The sequence below is a fragment of the Pseudopipra pipra genome, chromosome 3, assembly GCF_036250125.1.
Source record: "Pseudopipra pipra isolate bDixPip1 chromosome 3, bDixPip1.hap1, whole genome shotgun sequence".
Classification (NCBI taxonomy): domain Eukaryota; kingdom Metazoa; phylum Chordata; class Aves; order Passeriformes; family Pipridae; genus Pseudopipra; species Pseudopipra pipra.
The window spans coordinates 61,107,472-61,130,133 of NC_087551.1; the positions used below are offsets into that span (position 1 = coordinate 61,107,472).

Genomic DNA, 22,662 nt, shown 5'->3' on the forward strand with positions numbered 1-22,662 from the left:
CTGTTTCTATTGATTTTCAAGTGCCAAGATGTAACCAAGGGCAGCCAAGGGCTGCAGATGGCTCCTCGTCAAAGACCAGACACCAATGCAGTTGCACGTTGTGACTGCTCACTCTGACCCCAACTTCCCTGTGGCAGCCATATGGCTTGGAACCATTCCCTGGATACTCATCTTTGTCTCAGTGTACATGTGTGCATCCTCCTTTGCAAACCACCCCACTTCCACAGATGGTTTTGTGTCGTGCACTACTGTTCTGATTTTGTTTGAGACTCTATTAATGTCTCCCAGTGAACCTATGATTGTATTTGATAGATTGAAATTTCAGGAGACTTGATTGTAGATGCCCTTGTAGTATTTATGTTATGTATATGTCTACATTTACGTACATTTGCACTGCTTTTCCACATATGCGTGCTTGTTTAAAAGATACTTCAGCTTCTCTCTCTCTTTTTTTTTAATTTCTTGACATATGGTGAACAGTATTGTACATAATGTGAGTTATTAAATAGTAAGATACTATAGTAAATCAAAATAAATCTACCCACTATAACATAAATACAATTTTTTGGGGGGTGAATATCTTCCAGGTGAACTGCAAATGTTATGTTTTTCCTGCAGAAACTACACAGATGTTGCCAAATGTTAAAGTTTAGCCTTCTCTAACACTGGCAATTGCTTCCAAAATACACAGCAGTGGTAGTATATTCTTGCCTTGTATTTCTGCAGCTCTGTCTGAACCTTGCTCTACAAATCTGTCTATCACAATTTCTTTGCAATAAAAGATGAGCAAATTAGCTGCAACACACAAGTTATTAAATTTAGTCATTTGTGAATGTCACAAATGTAACCCTAGAGGACTGAGGCCTTACAGGCTACAAATTTGTTGCTTTCTTTAAAATTCTTTGTGACTTGTGTGTGTGGCTATGCATCAGCCTATAAATACTTATGAACTTTATACTTATTTCTTGGTACAGGGTATTATAGAACAGCTATAATAGTACTGTGAGGTGTTATTATTCTTGCTGTATGACTGATATTTTTTTCAGCTTTTTCACTGGCTTTCAATCACAAAGAAACAAAACCTCAAATATTTATTTCTTATACAAATTTTAGCACAAGTATTCATGTTAATTCTCCTTGTAGTTGTTATTCATAACAGTTACTTTTGAATACCTCTGAAGAGTAAATAAAAACATCAGAAGTACAATCAGGAACAATATATTTTTTTTCTTACAGTTTATATTTATAAATTTCTTGGTTCAAAATTTGGCCAATCCTTATTACAATAATGCTGTTGAAAAATAGCTTCCAAACATCATATACTTACATTCAATTTTTTCAAAATTGCATGTGCTAAATGTCATTGTCAAAGCTATCTTATAGAAAAGATGTAAAAAAAAATTTGGTTGTGTCTGTTGATGACTTTTTACAGAATGCAAGTGTAACAGAAACAAGCCTGGTAAGTTAATGAAATAGGTGAGGCAAGCGAGAATGTGGGAACTTCTGTTCCTTCTTTCTCATTTGTCTCTGACACTTGCAAACATGTTAAAGAGTTATTGTCCCATTAATATGGTATATCTCAAACCGTAGTTAGGATCTCATGTGTAGTCAAAGTATGGTACCCTTCTTTTGGATTTTAGTTAAATTTCTGGAAAATGCAGTTATGAGTTAATGTGAACCATTTTTAAAATTCATGTTGAATTCAAAAGATTGTTTCGATTCAAAATAGCAAAAATAACACTGACAGCTTGAGATATTCTGTATTAAGGATGGCTGAATTTGATTGAATTGTGTAAAATATGAGAGAAGGAAACATTTTTCTATTATTTGTTTGGGATGAAAGAAGATGATGCAAAATGAATATATTTCTCAGTAAAGAAGAACTAAGAATATTTTGCTTTGTGTTAACTTGAAGTTTTACTGAGTGATCTTCAACCCTTATAGAGAAGTGGTTTTCTTTCTCACAGCCCATGACTCAGTTGTTCCTTTCTTTGTTCTGAAGCATTTCTTCTCAGCGCATAGTGACATTTCTGGATAGCTCTGGCTTGCTCAGCTTAGGATTGTGTCACAATTGTCGTGAGCTTTTCTGACTGACTAAACTCTTCTCTTTTGTTGCTGCTCTGTTTTACTTCACCAAATGTTTTTGTGCTACAAATTCAGCTGTGATCAAATCTGCAGGCAACAGCAAAATTAGAAGGGTAGAGGAAGAATCAATATGCAGACTGACTTAGTTAACATGTGTGGGAGGAAGCATGATTTCAACCTCCCAGCCAGATGTAGACTGAAATCACTCTCCCAGCTCCTACTCAAACCTGATCTAAAGTGGGGGGTGGTGGTAACTGACATGGACTGTAAACCTGAACGATAGATACAGCCTGTCTTTTAAAGCAGCAAATCATACATTTATTTTCAAGTGTATTCTCTGCACTTGCTAGCAACCCTCTCTGTCCTGCTTGATGAAACTTTAGCTGCTCAGTTCATCCATTGTTACACCCCAAATACTGAATACAGGGGTCTACTTCCTGACCTAAAGGAGAAGAGAGGTGGAGCTGTGGAGTTTGAGCTACAGGAGTCTTCTCCACTCCTGCCTCTTCAGTGGGTTTGGTGTTGTTGGATGTTGTTCTCGTCCAAGAGAGAAGAGACAAACCCAGGGTTTCTGGCCTTCATGAAAGTAGCCTCACAACAACAAAGTGAATGCTCCCTACCACTCAGAAGTGTAGTATCTCAGAAGACATTTCAGAAGGGGCTTCCTCTGCTTTGGTGTACAAGCCATTCAGCAGTTCTGCTCAAACCGGATCAGACAATGCATTATATTCAGATCAGTCACAGAAGGGACTAGAAGCACCGATGTGAGAAGCAGCCATGAGAAAAGCTAGTGTTTTCCACAATACTGTGTAATATAGTCAGGAAGGTATCTATGCTGTCATACAAGGTCCTAGTTGCTCCACAGAGTTCAGAGTCCTCATGCTCAGGAAAGATCAGTTCAAATTGGAACAGATGCACAGAGTCAGGAGGATGGAAGATCTCCCTCTGAAGGAAAACCAAAAGCATGGAGTGTGTTTAACCCAGAAAAATTCTTTTTGAAGAGTTATACAGCTGCCTTGTATAAATGTAAAACAGGATTGAATGGGAATATGGTATGCCATGCTCCACATTTTTTATTTTCTCTTCATTTTCATATGCTACCAGTGTTATGTCTGCCTCTGCAGTGAATGCATTCAGTGTGTACCACATCTAGGTAACACTTTGGGAGAATTAAGCAGGACCAAGGTCATTACATTCTGAAAATACAACTGTATTTTCATAATTGGTGGCATAAGTGAAGTTATGGTTTATAAAATCAAAATTGTATCAAAACTAGCTTAAGAGAAAGGTGGCATTCAGAGTTATCAGTGAAAATCCTGTAGTTCCCAACATTCGTACTGACTTTTCCCTTTCCAAACGTGGCATGAAACATCAGTTGTGGTATTAAGTTTTCCGCAAAAGTTCTATACCTCATGTGGAGGTACTGCAAAGTGTACTAGATTTATCATCTGTTCTGTGGGCTAATGGATACAGAAATCCGTGCCATTTTATCCCTATTAAATCACACACCAAATAAAAGTAAACATAGTGATGTAGCAGAAAATTACATGCTGCATTTTTTGGTACCTTTCAGTGTAATTGAACGTATGGTGAATAATCCTTATAAATAGCTAGATATTGTTAACTCTCTTAGTATGGATGGGGAAAGGGAAGCAAGAATTGATGTGAGGGTTTATGCAAGGTCACACTACAAATAAATGTGGATAAATTACCACTACAGAAACGGATATACCTCTCCGAGTAAAATTCAGCAGCTGTTTGACCATGAGTAAATCATAAAACAAATGAGATGAGAACTTCCACCACTCGACTCCTGTGCTGTGATTTACGTAAGGTAAGCAGATGGGCTGCAATGGACAAGATCTGAATTTCTCCAGAGGATGCATTCAAGAAAAACCAAACTGGATAAATTAGATTAAATTCATGTACTCATTAGTTTTCATATGGGTAATCTCAAAACCAGCACTGGTAGTTACTGTTTCACCTTTTGCAAAGTCATCGAATTAAGAATTACCGAAGCAGCCACCAGAGTGCACCAGATACATTTTAGAGCAACTAGCAAGAAAAGCTAACAACCTAAGAAGTGTAACTCCCTTTTCTTCTGCTCTTTTTTTTTTTTCGCTATGGGAAACAAATCAGCTCTTTAAATACGTGTGTGGAGGGCAGTGAGGAAGCAGGTGAAAACTCAGAAAGCTGGGAAGGTATCACTTCTCTTACATTTGCCCATGTCTTTGCAGTTGTTTCAGTGACAACTGTGTCTTGCTTGCTAAATTCCCCCATGTATGGAACTGCTACCTTATAATACTGGACATCCTTTTTCATAAAAAAAAAAATCCTATGAAAATTTGAATATGAGTTACACATTAGCTTGTGGGATCAGACCATGTGCTGGCTAGCAAACATGTTACCAGCTTTCTGTGTACACATGTGACTTCATCCCTACTTTTGCTATTCAGGGATATATAAGCTGATCTGAAACACCTTCTACATATCAGTACTGTACATTTGAAATACTGACTGCTCCACATTGTTTATGCCATATGGTGCACATTGTAACTGAACACTGTGTCTTCCATATTTTGAAGGTCAACATAAAAGCATTAAAGGTGTAACTTATCAGACAGATGGGCAATCCTGGAACATGATTCATCTTTATGTGCTAAAATGGAGGTCTAACATAAGGCAGAGGATTTTACCCTCTAAAAGTGCATTTCTTTCGCAGACTTTCAGTGGAGTAAAATCAGTTGTATGGCTGTAGACATCTAAGAGTAAAGTAACCTGTAATATACATTTTTATATTATTCATAGTATTGGTTTTTAACAGCTGCAGAACACTTTTCACATATGTGGTTCTTTAGGTAGTGGAATGCAGCAATACATGAAGTGTGAAGCTTAATAAGAGTTAGATTTCATCTTATGGTATACAAACAACTTTCCACTGCAAGTCTTTTCTGCCTGCTGGCTGGAACCCTGGAAACATAATTTGGACAAGGGCAGTGCTGCCGTTTTATTTCAATGTGAGTTAGACGAGTGAGCTGACAAGACATTTTCTGCTCAGTTCAAAATCCAGCTGAACAAATGTTAGAATAAATAATGCAAGGAAAAGGTTGAAACTCTCCTGCATTAAAAATATACTTTAAAAGTTCAGTTTTTCTTTTATTGCAGCACTGCACTGGTTGTCTAAACACTCTGGCATTGGTTCCAGAGGGATTTCTGGACCTCAGCAGGAATAAATCCATCTACTGCCATTGAAGTCAGCCTGTGAATTCAAATTTGTCAGCTGACCCGTTACTATTTCCTCAAGCCAATTCTTCTCCATGGGTTGCATTTTTACCTGCTGATAATTAACATATTAGGAACATGGAATGTGAAAAATCACCCTAAGCATTTAGATAATGTACACTCATATATTTATACAAAACATGGAAATAAATGTGATTTATTTTTTTATTTGGGAAAATTTTAAAAAGGAAAATAAATCGTTCTGCAGTGAGGACTCAAAAGCATGTGTTGAACACGTGCATATTCAAACCCCACAAAGCAGTGATGAAGGATGGCACTGCTGAGAAGTCATCTTTTCATCAATTGCTTTGTAAAGAGAGCACTAAGCATGAGAACCCCACGTGATCTGCTTGGCTTTGGTGACTGATTATATTGAGTGTAAAGGCACTGCATGATATCTTAATCTAAATATTTAAACTCTTTGAAGGAGTCTTGGATTCTGTAGCAAGGTAGACTGATTTGCAATCTCCTTTCTCAATGATGTCCTCCTTTTATCACATAAATGTAAATGCCTCAAATGGTGCATTCTTATCTAGTTGATTATAGAATCGTAGAATAGTTTGGTTGGAAGTGACCCTTCTGCCATGGGCAGGGATGCCACTCACTAGATCATGTTGGTCAGGGCCCCATCCAACTTCGCCTTGAACACTTGCAGGGATGGGGCATCTACAACCTCTCTGGACAAGCTTTTCCAGTGCTTTACTATCCTCTGAGTAAAGGATTTCTTCCTAACATCTAAGCTAAACCTGCCCACTTTCCCTCTAAAACCATTTCCCCTTTTCCTATCACTATCTACCTGTATAAAAAGTGTCTGTCCCTCATTTTGATAAGCCCCCTTAAGGTTCTAGAAGGCCTCAATGAGATCTCCCCGAAGCTTTCTCTTCTCTATGAACAACCTTACTTTCCAAATAAGCATGCCTCTGCCTTATTAAGAACACAAATATTAACTGCAAACTCAGGAATTAATGACTGAGTGAAAAAGATGAGTGATATTTTTGTGAGTTTACAGCAATAATATATCTGTAGGTCAAAATTGTTTATCTGGCTCTACTGTAAATTGGGAATAATTTAATGAAAGAAAACTATGCTAGTGGTGTGCTGTCATAACAGGACTGAGTTTGAGCCTATCAAGTTGTCAGACATAGTATAGAAAAAATTGTGTCTAGAGGTAAGCTCCTAAATCCACTTCTATGTTTGAAGCATGTCATAATATAGACACATATAAGGAGGGAATCAGTATCTCTGGTCGTTTTATCAGTAATTTAATCCCTATTTTCATTTATTAATAGAACATTTTTTCTTTCCAGTTCTTTACCCGCCCTCCTTGTGATATACTCACAAAAGCTTTCTTAGGCTTTCTTGCTCCTTGCTCTCCAGTTGACTGGTACAAACTCGTTCTGGGTTTTGCCATTCTTAACCTCCCCCCGCCCCAAACAAGGCAGATTCTTCCCCTTCTCCATTTGCAGCAAAATTATCTTTTGAGCAGCACCTAATAATGCTGCATTGTCTACATCTTGTTACTGCATTCTTTTTATGGCAGTGGTGAAGCATGTTATGGTATGCCTTAATTATGATGTGTTTTAAGATGCTTATCAAAAAAAAAAGTTTACATTTTTGTTCTTATAACACCTAATATATATTTAGTTTGGGCAAAGGGCTTTGGAAAGCACTCATTAAACATGGAATGCTTTAAATGTTTTACTTTTATTTCTGTTATATTTTAGCTATTTTTTTAAAGGAAGTTTTATAACTGAGTTGGCATTCAACCAGTTAGCCGAAGTTTTAGACATGGCCGTGTCCTAACGACTGTGGTATTTTAATTTTTAGTTTTTCTGGTTTAGTTTAAAAGAAAAAAGTTGGATCCTTCAGAAAATAACTTTGCATTCTGCATATGCTGTTTAACAATTAACCACATGTGCATTTAAAGAAAGAGCCAAGTGCACCAGCATAGGAGTACTGACATACATTAATATGATGTTTTCTCATCTCATGCTAATGTATTTCTAAAGTGAGCAGTGAAAACTGAGTCTTGTTTGTATGCTTATGTGAAAAGTTAGGCTAATTTTTGCCTTTTGGACACAGCCTGAGATGTGGAGAGAGTGCAGTACCTTTGCAGTGGGAGTACAGGGAAATCTTTTCACAGTGCTAAGTTTTGCTGTGGTTTCATGTCCTTGTTTTTGTGAAAATGTAGGTACATGCAGACAGTTTTCCTGTGCTTGTAATACTGGGACTCTTCTCAAAATTTCATAGCAACTTTGCCCTTTTTAAAGAAATCGGGACTCCCTGTTTGGCACTATGTAAAAGGCCACCCTTTTAAGAAACCTATTGGATGAAATTATCCATTTAAATCAATGTCACAGTTCAGTTAGTCTGAATATGAGCCCTGTAAAGTCACCAGCTGTAAGTATCTGATCTTGCTCAGACATGACAGGAAGTTCTGCGTGTTTGCTTCTCTGCTGGAACGAACTTCACAGTAGCCGTAGGATGAGATTTCTGTGCTGCTCCTTCTTGGCAGCTCTGTGCTGGAGAACAGCTGCACAGAAAGCTGTATCATCCATCCACAGCTTGCGTGCAGCTTTCCGATTTAGGTGTACAAGTTTTAAATAAGTGAAGGTTCAGAACTTGATGCTTGCGTGCTCCGGAACACCTCACATAGCCCAGCACTGAACTTTGCAGATGTTTAATTGCAAGCAAAGGAGTTGCATGATTTGTTTGTTTTAAAAGGGAAAGGTAAGCATTGCAAGTTACACTCATGTTGAAGTTGATCCATTCACTTACAGAACCAACCAATTCAGACAAAATGTATGCTTTTGTGAACTAGGGCACAGATTACAAACCTAAATAGTTTGTGTACATTTACATGTTGCCATGGAAAAAAAAACAAACAGGTTTGAGTGTTGTGTTACAGGTCTTGCCTCCCAATTCAAAACTAATACCAAGGCAGTGAGCCCCATCTCATCAGTCTGTGCCAAGGCGCAGAGGAGGTTGTGCCCACCGAGAAGTTTGACCCAACACTGCCCTACTCTGGCTGTTGCTGGTTGGTAGAGTGTGGCATGGTAGAGCATGTTGGTTGGAGCTAATGGCAGCTGGTGTAAGGCCCAGTAGCTCTGAGGCAGCTCAGTCACCTGTGTTCTTGTGTGACGAAATCACCTGCTGTGATTTTTATAACCATAGCTTGTAATCTAAAAAAAAAAACCCAAAACCCCAAACCCTACTTTTTGTGTATGAAAAGTTAAACCACTCACAGAATAATGTTGGGATTCAGTGAAATGGATAATGTACATAGCACACCCTGAACACATTCCTTGTTTTCCTTATCACCGTGCTGCCTTTGCCACACTGCAGCCTTGGAGTGCAGCAGCTCGCCCGTGGCACGCAGAACCTACGGCCTGGCCAGCTGACCCGGGGCTGAAAGGGCAGCGACTTTTCTTTAATTGTCGGACTTCGCGATGCCTTCAAGCAGACTGGACCCTGCCCGGAGAACGCCGGTTTCCCGCACCCCTGGAAGCGCACGGAGCTCTAAAGCGGCCGGGGCGCTCCGGGCACCGCTCCCGGCAGCCGCTCGGTGCCGCCGCCGCCCGGGCTGCCCTGGCCCTGGAGGCGCCCGGGTGCCCGAGCCGGGAGGAGGGGCACGGCCCCGCCGGGCCGCAGGAAGCGCTGCCGTCACCCGGCCCTGCCCCGCTGCGCCGTCGGCGGGAGGCTGGGCTGCGCCGGGCCGGGGCCGAGCCGCCCCGCTCCGCCTCGGGATCTCCAGAAGGGATGCGACGGCGTACGCCATGAGCTGGCGGTCCAGCTCCCGCGGCGTGGTCCTCACCGCCTACCACCCCAGCGGCGGAGGAGGCGATGCCCCCGGCGGGTGAGTGGGGTCGCGGGGAGCCCGGCGCGGCGGTGGCAGGTGCGGAGGCGTTTCCAGCTGCGCGCCCGCCACGGAGGAGGAGCGGAGCCGGCTCAGCGGAAAGCTGCTACGCGGGAGAAGGTGTTTTCTCCGAGCCCGGGGGCTAAAGGGCTTGCCCATTTCTGCGCCCTGTCCCGGAGCCTCCCAGACGGATTTTCCTTTTTTTTTCCCCTTCCTTTCCACCCCTCTCTGTACTAAGCTCTGCACATCGTGGAAACCCCAGGCATTTTGCTGGTCTGCCGAGAGCCGAGTGTAAACAGCAGCTGCAGGCTGTTGTTAAGGTGTTGGTAGATAAGAGCCCCGTGGCCGCCCGAGTGCGTTGTCGGTGCGAAACCCAGACTGTTCCTGGTCGGTGCGGTTTTAGGCTCGGAGTGTGGAGGGTCTTGCAGCGGTGAACGCTGCTCCGGGCCCTCGGGGGGCTGGACCCCAGAGTCTTTGGGATCAGGCTGTGGGTAGATTTTCGTATAACCTCTTTGCGCTTTACTGCTTTGCATTGCTATTATTTTTTTTTAATGTGATAAACGGGAGGAAGGTGCAGGTTAAGGACGAGGTAAACTTTTTAAAGCATTTGTCATTGAAACTGATAATGGGCAAGAAGACAGTTCCACATACTTGAAGGCTGAGGACCTCCTAGTGCTTCACAGCATGCGTTTGATAGAGGCAGAAGGCACTGCTGGCTTTTCCATAGTAATGACCAGAGATACTGCTGTGTGAGTTTTGTTTTTGTGGCCCATTCAGTCTTGCCTTTTCCTTGCTGAAAACTGTCAACAAAGGTCCCATTGATAAAGATGGGACTTTTAATAATGCTGAGAAGTCAGCTGAAACTGGGAAGGTATTGAAACTGGCACAATGTTTCCATATGTCCATAGGAAGAGTGTGTGTGATCAAAGGGATTATGGTCTGGTTAGAAGAAGATAGAAAGAAGTACAGCAGGTCACCCTGGACAAAAGATAACTGATGCAACATGATCTGTCACACCAAGAGTCCACAACAGAAGCAAGGACTGAACTGAGAAATACTGCCTACCCCGTGTTAGAACCACAAAGCTATGCCTCTCTTTTTATTGAGGTGCTTCCTTTTCCATAACTAATGCTATTTATCAACACCACTTTAATTCTGATGTCATCTTAGCTGCATCTATGAGGGCACTGCAAACCTAGTTGTTTCCTACCGAATGTAAAATATGTACTTTTTTGTAAGAAATCACAAAATACGCAAACTCAGTTATTGTTCGTGGTGTTTTTTACCTCCCATAACTCTCCTCAAACTCCCCTTGGAGGAGAAATAAGATAAAAAACGCTTTCCTTGCTCCTTGGGATAACTTCTGAGTAAAGATCTGCGTATCTGTAGACTGTTAAGATTGGTTCCCCCTTTTGACATGTAGCTGCCTGAATACATGGTTCTAAGCTGTCAGACTCTTAGCCCCTAGAGGCCCTGGGTGCATGAGTACAGTCCTGGAGGCCTCTCTGTGTCTTAGAAACTTATTTCCTGTGCTCATGCCATGCTATTAGGAGCAGCATTCTCATGAGATTCCCACTCCTCTGCAGCTGCTTCTGGGGACAACCTCCTGGGTAAACTGAGATATTGCAGTGCAAGTAATAGTGATCCTTCACCAATTTTTCTGTTTTGGTATTAAGGGATGGGGAAATAAATGTGAAAAGTGGTTTCATTTCTGTAGTTATAGCAAACAAATGTGCATGTTTAAGCTGTGCAGAACAGATGATTCCCACAGTTAGTTTGCCTGAATTCCATCACAGCAGTATTACAGTTTTCCAGGCCGTGCACATTTGCCACTTAGTTCATTAAACTAAAATCCTAAGGGACACCTCTCCACCTTTCTGCTGTGCCACTTGCCCCTCTAAATTTGGACCTTAGGTCTGTGTCTCTTGTTTTCATTAACCAGGATCTCAACTCTGTGGTCCTGATTGATCTGCTCCCTACTGCCTTGCATCCCCAGTGTCTTCCCACTTCTGAAGAGAGAGAAATTGCAAATATTTTCATGAGAGCAGAGAGGGAGGAGAATGACCGCTTGTAACTTTTTGGTCTTTCTAAAAGCAAACAAACAAAACTTTCCTGAAACCTTGTAACATTTCTGTGGGATTTCTCACCCCCCCACACCCCGTTATTCTAACTCCTTTCCTTCTTCATCAGCATTCCTAAGATGTGCAGAGATGCGTGATAATAATAATAATGTCCAAGCCCATATCATTCTGAAACATATTGTGGAAATAAGTTTTTCCATTTTGCTCTTCACAGTGTGTAAGTGCACCAGTTCTGCAGTCCAGATTCTGTATTTTATTGCTGATGTCAAATTGAGCTTATTTTGCCTTTTTAAAAAATAACAAAATGAGAGCAACTTTCAATACCTAGGTTAGCATCTCTCTGCTAATTTGAAAACTCTGCAATTTTATAGAGGAGTCAGAACATTAGGAAGCCAATGTAATATAGTGCCAGCTGTAATGAAGCAGCCCTTTTGGAAAGATTAATAGAGACACTATGTTGAATTATTATTTTCATGGGCATTCAAAACAGTGCATGTTAGAAATTGCTTTGTCTTTGGAGGGTTGGGGAAACATGGGCCTGCTACATGCTGGAAAAAGTGATACATTGGTTGTGCTCCAAACAAAGTGACATCCTAGGAAAGGACTGTACTTCCTATCCATTTTTTTTCCTTCAGGCATATGAGCAATCTTGTTTCATAAGACTTCAAAATTTTACTGATCTAATAGATTGTTGAGCTACTTGTCTCTTCTGGTTTTTTGGTGCTTTTAAGGCTCAATAAGCCTGTGAAATATTTACTTTTTGGAAAGGCTTAGCTTACCATTGGTTCAGTAGGCTAAAATCTAGAACAGTCTCAATGTGACTACTTCCAAGTTTGTCCATTTAGGATTACCTTAACAGTGGTGATACATAAGATGGCATCAGAGCTGTTGTCTTTGCCAAAGGGAAGATATTGATTGTGGGTGATTTCTGTGGTATACCTAAGTATTTATCTTAAGAGCTTTCTCAGAGAAATCAAAAAGGCAGAATACCCAGTATGAAATTCAATTTCAATTGCTCTCTTGTCCATATTGCCTAAATTTCCTCACTTCCCAGTTTTAACCTGTTCGATACACTAATGCCTTATTGGTTGTCATGCTATTTGCATTTTGGACTAATCTCTTTTTCTTTCTAATATCCATGCACAAACTTTTAAATAAATCCTTCTTGGTCTTCCCATGGAAACATTTGTTGTTATATGGGCTGTGGAAAGTAAGAGTGAATCAGATAGGTTTCGGTCCAATACCCTGTTTCAATGACTGCCTGTAGGTATGTCACCCTCATACATATGAAATCCAAACCCTTATGCATAGGTTTCCAGTGCCATTTAGGTTTCTGGGGAGTTTTACCCCTTCTACTCTGGCAGAAAGGACCCCAGGTCCTGTGTCATATTTGCCAGCCACATATAGGCGTTTCAGGTAACAACAGTCAGTCTTCTCATATGGCTGCATGGGCTTACCCTTAGGCAATGAAATGCCATCCAGAGAGTCTTCTGTAGGACTATTGCTGTCCTAAAGAGTGAGCAAATGTGTGTGTATATGCAAATATAAATGTATGTAAAAATTTTTTTTGAATGTGATTGTAAGACTAAGACCAAGCCTGGAGTATTCAATGCATAGGGAATAGGTTATAGCAAAACTACAGGTGAATGTGCATGAGGCAAATAAACTTCTGCTACACAGCATTTTCAAGAGCCAAGCCTAACATGCAAACTGAGTAATAGATAAATGATTTTAAATGTGTTGGCCACTGGAGGTTGACTTGATTTTCTCTCCGTACCTCTGTCATATCTGGGATGCTGCTATTTTGTGTTTTCTCCTGTGCTGCACTAGACTGTCATGTGACAGCTGCCCTGTATCTCTGTTTCCGATGAGTCACTGTGCTTGCTCACCACCAGCCAGCATGTGTGCTTTTGCTGCCACTTCAGTGCACTGTATTAACTTACATTGGAACACCAATTTGAGTTTTGAAGCTTTGCAAGCCAATGCCTGTTTAACTTTGTATGCTTCCAAAGGGCCTGTGAATCTTTGTTTTGCTGATGACTTGTTAAGAAAAACTCCGCTGTGTCATAGAGCCTACCTAGGACACGGCTACTCCTCCTCAGAGGCTCTGCAATTATATGCACTCTCCCATCTTTGCCTTATTTAAATCTTGCGTTTGGTTTACTGGTACTCACTTGCAAAATGGGAACAATTAACTTGAGTTTCCCTGAGACGGAACCCCAGACCAGTTCTAGAAAGAGTTTTGTAACCCTTATGGACACTGTAAGAGAGAAGATTGCTGCCACCCTAGGTCTCCTCTTTTGAGTGACACCTGCTAGGCAGGACCTGCAGCCCCTGAACTTCACCATCCAACTTCATTACTGAATTTACCTCTCTCTGGGAGAAACCATCTGAAGCTTGGATTTGTGTGGCAATGAAACCAGGCGGTCTCAGTTGGGTTTTGTTGTAAAGAAATGCCCCTTTTTGTGGGTTACTGTATAAGTCAGCATAAACAAAAATACTTATTTGTGGGTTACTGTGTAAGTCTGCATAAATAAAAAGATTTATTTTTATATATCTTTGTAAATATGGGCTTTACAGATTTAGTAGTGGTAGCATCTGTATTTACTTTGGGGATGGCTGACAAGTGAGTGGCATAAAATACTTGGTGTTTTCTACAGACAGTTGTGGTCTAAATCCCTGACTCGCTTTTTGATCTCCCTGAGTAAGAAACCAGGTGATAGATGTCCTTTGAGCCTGGAAAAATGACAGACTTCTGCTATGAATTGCCCACAATATATGATTTTTTCAAACACTGACCATAATAGACATTACAAATCACACATATAAGTGGAGTTTATTCTTTACTTACCAGAATAATCTGCCTCATTCATTGTTCAAATGTTTACTCAGTTTAATCTCTGAAGTCTTGATAGTTTGCATCTTAAGCCAAGAAGAAATCTAGTAGTAAGCATGAAATCATGCCTTTTTTCAAGGGCATTTTCCATCTCCATTATTTCAGAAAAAAAAATTCTCATTCATTTCCCCCTCTTTTTCTATGAGTGACTCACTCTTGGAATTAAAAACCAGAGAAATCCAGTATGAAGGACTAAAGCACTGTGAGGGGTACGTATAATGCTCAGTGTACAAGCAGTGAACTTACAAGCTGATTAGTCACAACTGCCTTAAGTTGGTGGAGCATTTTGCAATTTCATTTGCAATCTGCTAGTACAGCACGAATTTCAGGTCCCCTGCATCATCACAGCAATTGTTGTTCCTAACCCCTGTAACCTTTCATGATGCCGGTATGGATGGCTCAACACAGTACCTTCCATGTGTTGCTTTGCCTCTACAAAACCAGAAAGATCTATCTGCAAAGCAAAGATCTATCCCACTACAGCTGACTTTATGAAATCATAGCAGTCTTTTTATCTGCTACAGGTTTTACATGAGCACAATCTTTATCTGAATGCATTAGAAAAATCTTTTCTGCCTTGGGTTTGCCTGCTTATTTTAGCAGTGTTTATTGTCTGATGCTTACCAGCATCCTCAGATAGAGCTGACAGGCCACAAGTCACTAAACTGCTTTATTTAGAATAGCTTTTGTGTCTTTTGTACTTCATGCATGGATAAATATGTGGTATACAGCAGACCCTTAATGTGTTGCTTAGATACTGGTGTATTAATCCCAGTAACTTGATCTACTGTCAGCAAGATGTGATATCTCAACATTTCCTGCTTCCTTGATTCTGGATTCCCATTTCATGGGGTTCCCCATTTCCCAGTTTGCACCTTATTTCTTCTATGAATTTATCTTGCTCCTGCCTTCAGTTCTTGCTATATCTCTCTACTCGATTAAAAAGCCCTCCTAGTGCCTGTTACCTATTGTCAACTTACTGCTCACTTTTATCTTGGTAGGTGGAACAAATAATTCTGTTTGAACCTTTGTTTCTTCCATCTGAAAATCCTTTTTGTGACACTTTTCTTCATCATTTTCAGCATCTGTCTTTACAGTTGTCCTGCTACTTTTCTTCTCCTTCAGCCCCCAGCCTGAATTACATGCAGTGCTTCAGTGTCAGTCTCATGAGTGTCACCAACACAGGTAAAATCACTTCCTTGCTGATAATTACCACCTTAGCCCATTGTATATATTGCAGTAATGCCATCTTGTTTTTCTAAGAATCTAGAACTCCCTTTGAGTTGCATGCTTTTTCTAAGGCCTAAATCTGCTGAAGCTTTTGCAGTGCAGTCTTCATTGTGTAGACATGATCTCTGTTTCTTGTGCTTGGACATCCATTTACCATCTGTCAGTATGATGAAACAACATAATTTCAACAAGCCCAGTTCACTAGGTGACTTAGATTATTCTGTGTCATGGGTGTAGATTTGATTTAATGTCCTTTGCTATCAGTGCCAACAGTCTATTAAGTTCTACTCCAGGTCAGGCCCTTAAATAGATACAAAATGAGAATAACTGCTGAATCAGTAGAGCTACATAGCAGAAAATAGGAAAATCAGGGCTTCCTGTATATAGGCTTTCTTTTTTATTTTAATGACATGCAGAGAAGGAGATGTCATGCTTGTCTAGCTATAAAGAATGTGAAACTTAGAGGCTTTTTGAATATTTTAATTATGGGCTTTCCCTTTTTTGCTTGAGTGTGTACAAATCTAGATGATAACAGAGCATAATACATTATATTACTAGTTGTGCTGTTGTAAGCCTGTAGACTTTATATAAAACTGGAATGGAACTGAACTTCTGATGAGCAAAGTGTCAGAGGAGCTGTGTAAATCTGAACTCCGGCATTCGCTCTAAGTGTGGCATCAAACAAATAGTTTTTAATTGCTTCTTTAAGTTACTTTTCTTTGATAAGCAGAATTGTTGAACTTGTTTTTCAATAAGACTAATGGCATTTTCAGTCTGCTGATATTGGCCCTTGATTAAAGTGTTGTAAACTATTATTATTGCCAATATTTTACTCTTGTTTCGTAACTATTACTAATGAAGCTGGAGATAAAAGCTGTGTTTTAAAAGGTTTTAAAAGGTTACTCACGCGTGTTTGTGTAACATTTGCGGTGCCAGCACTTTTCTCTATTGTTAGTGCTTTTTTCACTAAAGTTACTAAATGTGCACCTTCATTTTTTTGTTTCTGAAATGCTACTGCTGAACGGAGGCCATAATTTACAGCAAGTGATAACAACAAAGTTACTGCTATGAGCAGGATTGTGGATTCCTGCGGCCCATGGGTCACTGACTGTCAATCCAGACTCCTCAGTAAATCTACTTAGCCAGGGGAAGAAAAATTCCCTGCTTATAAGTTTTGAGTACTTGCAATGTGCCAATATTGTGAGGACTGCTGGTTTTGCAATGAACTCACCCTCCGCCTTGGAGTTGTGATCTCAAACTAATCATGTTCAGGCAGGGAATTTAAATATTTATAGCAAAATAAATAGAAAAAAACCCCACAGGGTTTGGGTTTTAGTATTTGGATGTGTAAAAAATAGACAGGCTTGCTTTATTTCATAAGAACAATTTTAGACATCATTTTCTGAGGTGTATTTTTGATGATATCCTGAGCAGCATATGGGATGAGCACTCCTGCATTCCCAAGAAATCTGATGTTATGAACTTATTCTTTGGTTATTGTTTCATTCTAGGTCTCTTGTATTACAGCAGAGTAAAAGCATGCACAGAAATAATTACTTACCTGGTAACACACCTTCCTGTGTGGGTAAGCTGATCAAAATTCCCTCGTTCTGTGACTGTTCCTTGCCCTTCCTGATACAGCATCCCAGTCCTGTTAGCCTAGAAAGGCTTTCTTGATTATTTAATATACTTTATCTGTCATCTTTCTGGGCCACACGGGGCCACGCTGCCCTCGCCGGCCGCGTGGCGCTGCCCTCATGGGAGGGGAGAGGGGGAGCTTTGGAGCGCACAGAGGTTTGCCAGTCCGGTTTGGGGGAGGAGAGGGGTGTCAGGCAGGCCGTGGGGGTCCTCAGACTGGCAGGAGGGTGGGCGGGGCAGTCCTGTATGGAGTGTCGCAGTGCGAGGGAAGATCTGTGGTAACACGATGGGGGGAGGATAAGGTTAGGGTGGATAGTGAGTTCTTCTGGAGGGTCGGGGGATTTTGGCCAGGCTGGGGCCATGGGAGGCACCCGAGGCCCAGGTGGATGCGGGGACCAAAATGGTTTGTTTTTGGCTCACCTGCGGCTACTGCCCAGGTTCGGTTTGTTTCGGATTTATTTATTGAGTCCTGACAGGGTGGTCAGGACAAAGGGATGTTCCTGGGTATTTCCCTGGGATTGAGTATGGATGGGTGGCAGAAAAGTAGGGAGTGAAAGGCTTGCCCTAACTGTTTTGGTGGGAAAGAAGCCTGTGTACCCGTATGTGGTTGCGAGCTATGCTGGTGTTGGTACATGCCTTCGGTAGGGTCTCCCATGTCACACAGGTCAAAACTGAAGGGTCAGATATAATACGTCCATGGGCAGGATGAGCTCACTAGCCTTCTGGCAGTCATCCTAGGAGAAGGACAACTCTAATTCCAAACCCAGGCAGATGGAGCTCGCTTAGCCCTCAATTTTCAGTATTTTTAATCAGTTGATTGTTTTTAGCAGATTTATATGTAATTGTCAGAACAGTGGTGGGACTCAAGGCCACTGATGAAGTATCATCTTTATCAGAAATTCTCTGCCTTTAATAAAATACAACAGCAAGGTCCAGGAGTATACTGTATCCAGAGGAAACAGGGAGCTTTGCCCCAGTGTAAGAAAGTGCAAGATTAGATTTTAGCTGCACATATAAAGCAGAAAGTTCTTATAGGCTTGTAGTAGCCCAGGAATTCATATAATAATTGTGGTTACAGCTGTAGTTATGAGTCTGTGATCCCAAATACAAAGCAAGAGGCTTGGAGCAGTAACCAGAAGCTTTGGCTGCTGAACAGTGAGGAAGCCCTATTGGTGCTGTCACACACGCAGCTGTGACTCACTGGCTGGTCACAGTAGGAGACCAGAGCTATGGTTACCACGGGCCAGTGGAAGATGTTTTCTTTCTCAGCAGTTGCTAAGAGGATGAGAGATCTAACAGCTCTGTAGTGTAGCTTCTGGAGCCTCACATCCTGCTTGCCTTTGCCACAACTAGATAAGGGGACACTAGTAATGGTGTTATCATTGTGGGAATGGTCATTCTCGACATTTCCAGGTGTGGGCTTTAATGTCCCACTAAACTCATTCTGGTGGCTTGGCTGTATATCTGCTCACGAGAAGCCTGTATTTCAGGTAGACTTGAGGAATATCTTCTTGTTCTGTTGAACAGAGACAATATTTCATGAAACTTTCTTGTTCCTCTCAGAGTGTCTCCCAAGGCATGTTCCAAACCAGCAGAGGTTTTGATGTGCAGTGACAATGGGTGCAGGTCATGGCTCTACTAGGCTAAGAGTAAGCTGAAAAGAATGAGGAACACCATTGAAAGTAGAGTTTCTTTTCATCTCTCACACCTTCCTAATGTTTTCTTGCCCAGGCATTGGCATTTCCAGGCTGACTGAAGTAGACTGAGCTGGATTAAAAAAAAAATCCAACTGAAAGCAATATTTTTTGCAAGTGTTGTTTTCAGGCAGATTAGTTCCATAACTGAGCTCAGCAAGTTACTGCATTAGTGGTGGTGTTGGTATAAGAGGAGTGAAGGAAACACACAGTGAAGGGAGATTTGACAGAACCCTCTGGCAGCAGCCTACATCTGTGCCAGGTTAATGTAATCATTATGGGGCTGTGATTTGAAAAGTTAACTCATTTTTATGAATCCTAGTAGTGGCTATGGCCACATCCTGTGAGAGGCTTATCTGATATCATTTAGCTCCATTGATTCAGTTCTGTTAAAAAGATATTTAATGGCTTAACTTTGTACTGACAGGTTTTTAGTCAGTTCAGGTACAGCTTGTCCTTTGATAACCACTCTGAAGCTACCATAAGCTTCATCTCCAGCTTGTTTAGTCCTGACTCATACCATTCAGTGATTCAGTCATGTGCATGGCCTCTACCTGCAAAAGGCAGGCTGTGATGTGAGAGATCCTTAGGATCCAGGTACACTGCATAGCAGGGAACACCTGAACTCCTCTTACAGAACTGCTGATAAGCTGCCTTCCCCTCATGTGTCACCATGCAGCCTGCCTCAGCAAAAGAAACAAAAGCCCAGCTTGGATTCCCTTATACTTTAATGAGGTTAATTAAAGTGCAGTTTCTAAATTATGGTTGTTCGTCCATCGATAAGCTCTTAAAAGCTTGCTGATTTATGCCTTGTTTAAACACACCTTTCTTTGCTCTGAACTTTGCACCAGAGGGATTGCTTTGGTTTCCTTGTGCCCAAGGCAGTACATGAAAACAGTATTGGAAATGAGCAGTATAATCAGAACAGCGCATATGATTTCCTGTAGGAAACACAATTAACTTTTTGTTTTAGTAATATTTTTTAGTTTAAGAGTAAAAAAATATATAAGACACTTTACGAATATAAGTAGTTGATAATATTATGTATTAATGAAGATGTCCAAGCATCTGTCCAGCAGCCCAAATTCTGCCTGCCTTCTCCTTTCTGAGAAGGGTATTTACACTGTGGTACTTGTTCTCCCTTGAGGTGAAAGCTAAGAAAGAGACTGTATTTGCTAGAACTTCTTACTGTGGATGGTACATAAAAGAACAAACTAAAACAGAATCTTTTCTCCTATTAAGTAGGAGCTGCTTATGAAAGTTTATGGGAAATGATTATCTTCATGCTGTGAAACCTGGTATTTGGCACTTTGGACTTCAAATTAGAAAACAGCTTATGAAGATGTATGATATTAAAAGTTATGTGATGTGTTACGGTGTTTTGGTTTTTGGGCCTTGCTTGAGTTTTTGAAAAGGTTGTTTAAGAAAGCTTTGTCATCCTGTTTTAGGGGGTGTAAGGAAGACATTAACGTTGCTCACTGTCCATTTGGAGAACTATTTTATATAGATCTCAGTAAACACAGACCTCAGTTTATGTTGTTATAATTTCTCTTAATTTTAAATATATGTATGTACTTAATCTCTCTGACATTTGGATTAGGCATAAATTCAGTTTTGATTGCATGATTTTGAAGAAGTTGCTAAGTGAGATCCAGTTCATTGCTGAACATGTTTTTTACTTACCCTTTTTTTTTTTTTTTTGGATACATTACTCATTTTTTAATTGAATGATACATTTATGCCAGTATATTCTTTGTAACATTGCTGAATGATTTTCTGTCTGGTGTTAAGAAATTTTAGTCACTTACCTGTATTTTAATTTATAACATGATTCTTCTGAAGACTGATGAAATTTATCTGAGTCAAAATATTAGTATGAAGTTAGATTTTTTTTACTCAAGGTGGAAAATCAAAACTGTTCAGGGAAAGATACCCTAAAATCATAAGATGCTTTTACAAGTAGGATCAATGCTTTTTGTACTGTAACCAGTGAGGGAATTGTAGTATTTTAAAGCTTTGATTTTTGTTGTTAACTTTTACTGTGGTTGTGGGGCTTGTTGTGAGCTAGCCAGAGATGATTCTTTGTCCTGTTTCAACCTGCTACTGTCACAAGAAGCCATTGTTAGTACTTTAAACAAGGAAATTACTTAAAATAACTCCCAAAGTGCCATGTTATCTTCAAGAGAAGAAGCTTACTGATATGTAAGCTGCTTCATAGCTGACTTCACCAGCTGTGGAGGTCAGAGTGTAAGTTTCCCAAGCCTTCCTCCTGATCCCCAGAATACAATGTATCCCCTACGGACAGTTGTCCACCGGGATCAAAGAGCAGCTTGACAATTTTACCTCAGGACGTCCACCAAAATGGTTTTCAAGCACTGTGAGTCCATGTGTCATCAAGTCTGCTTCTAGCTGCTTGCCATCTGAGAAGGATGTGAGAGTACAGCTACAGTGAGTTGTCATGGGACTGTCAACTGTGCCAGGCTGCTAAAAGGAGATACATATACATTTAGTTTCTTAAGGAGGAAGCTTGTGACCTTATGAGCAGAAGAGGATATTGCTTTATATTTTTCCATTGTGAAGGATCCCTCATGCCACAGGTTTAGCTTTCTCAGAGCACTGGCTTTGCATGTTTGTCAGTAAGCTGCTGCTGCTAGGCAAGTGGGAGTTTGCCTGCTTGTTATCTAAGTGAGCTCTTCATAACACTGAGGAAATTGTTAAAGGTAAGGAGATATGAGCAAGGGATCTTGCATGTTCCTTCAGCTAGGTACACTGAGCTCTGCTGGCCTCTCATTCTCTGGCTTAATAGTTTGGAAGAAGGGCAGGGTGTCTGGCATATCCAGTTATTGGCAGGCTCTTACGTGGATAACTACTGCACAGATGTGACTCTGGACAGTCTGGTTCACTAAAGAATACCTTGTGATAGGGTGCATTAGGATACCTAATGAATTTGGGGATTAAATGAGATTAAGGGAAAGCTAAGGGCCATTCCAAGTCCTCTGTAGAGTTCTGGGAATCCAAGTCTTCTGCTGTGTCCTGATTAATGAGCAATATTCTGTGGGAAGTGGCTTAACGATTCAAAGGGTGACTGTATTACTTTGAATGTCTGCTGGTGGAAGAAAGTGGAAGAAAGCCTATCTGATGGCTGGAGGTGTAGTGCTGAGGTGATGTGAGATGCTGATGCCATTTTCACGGATGTAGACCCATCACTATTTCTGAATAAAGAATTATTCTCTGCTGTGGCCTCAGAGGGTTGTCATTTGCATTGGGGTGGTGAAATGATTCAGTTGTGCATTTAGCTGGCTCTGCTCAATGTTATCACATGATCATCTGGTAGTCCTGGTAGCAATTTCCCATTTAATCTCTCCTAGTAAAGAGATACCATTCCATGAATTGGACTGAATGTACAATGGGCTGGCTACCTTACTGCTTGTGCTGTCTTGGAGGGATCTGCCAGTAAGGATGGGGAGATCCCAGGGTCTGGCACATGATTGTTTTGGGGTGTGGATTGAGACTGCTCTGAGAAGAACGCTCAGAGGGTAGTGTTGGCCTCTTGCAAGGTGGGCTGGCCTGGAGGTGTTTTGCCTGGGGGCATCCCCATGGGACACTCTGAGGTTGCACTGGTGTGAAGCTTGTGCGAACAGAGAAGGAATTAGAGCCAAAGAGCACTACTTGGGCACTACTGGGGAAGAGGCAGCTTCAGTGTATTACCTCATTGTTTAAAAAGATAGCATATATACTTGGTAATAAAAAGCCATATTTATTCTGAGAGCATTGTACAAACAATTTTAATGGATTTACTTCCAAGTAGGGTGTCATGAAACAGCAAAAAAGGGAAAATTAGGTCCGTTCTTAGAGGGCCCAGTCCATGAAAATATCCCTAAATTTGTCATTGTACCTCCC

General features: G+C 40.9%; 1 protein-coding gene across 2 annotated transcripts in view; it reads left to right on the forward strand.

Moving 5' to 3' along the window:
- The window catches only part of ARHGAP18 (Rho GTPase activating protein 18), a 94,331-nt gene that overhangs the window by 19,551 nt on the left and 52,118 nt on the right, over window positions 1-22,662 (forward strand). Inside the window, exon 1 of one of the 2 annotated variants that reach the window (XM_064649521.1) lies at window positions 8,802-9,223. The exons of the other annotated variant lie outside the window; for it this stretch is intronic. Coding sequence (XP_064505591.1) covers window positions 8,817-9,223 — 407 coding nt within the window. The 5' untranslated portion in view covers window positions 8,802-8,816. Of the gene's footprint in view, window positions 1-8,801; window positions 9,224-22,662 lie in introns of those variants that run through there. 2 annotated transcript variants of the gene reach the window in all.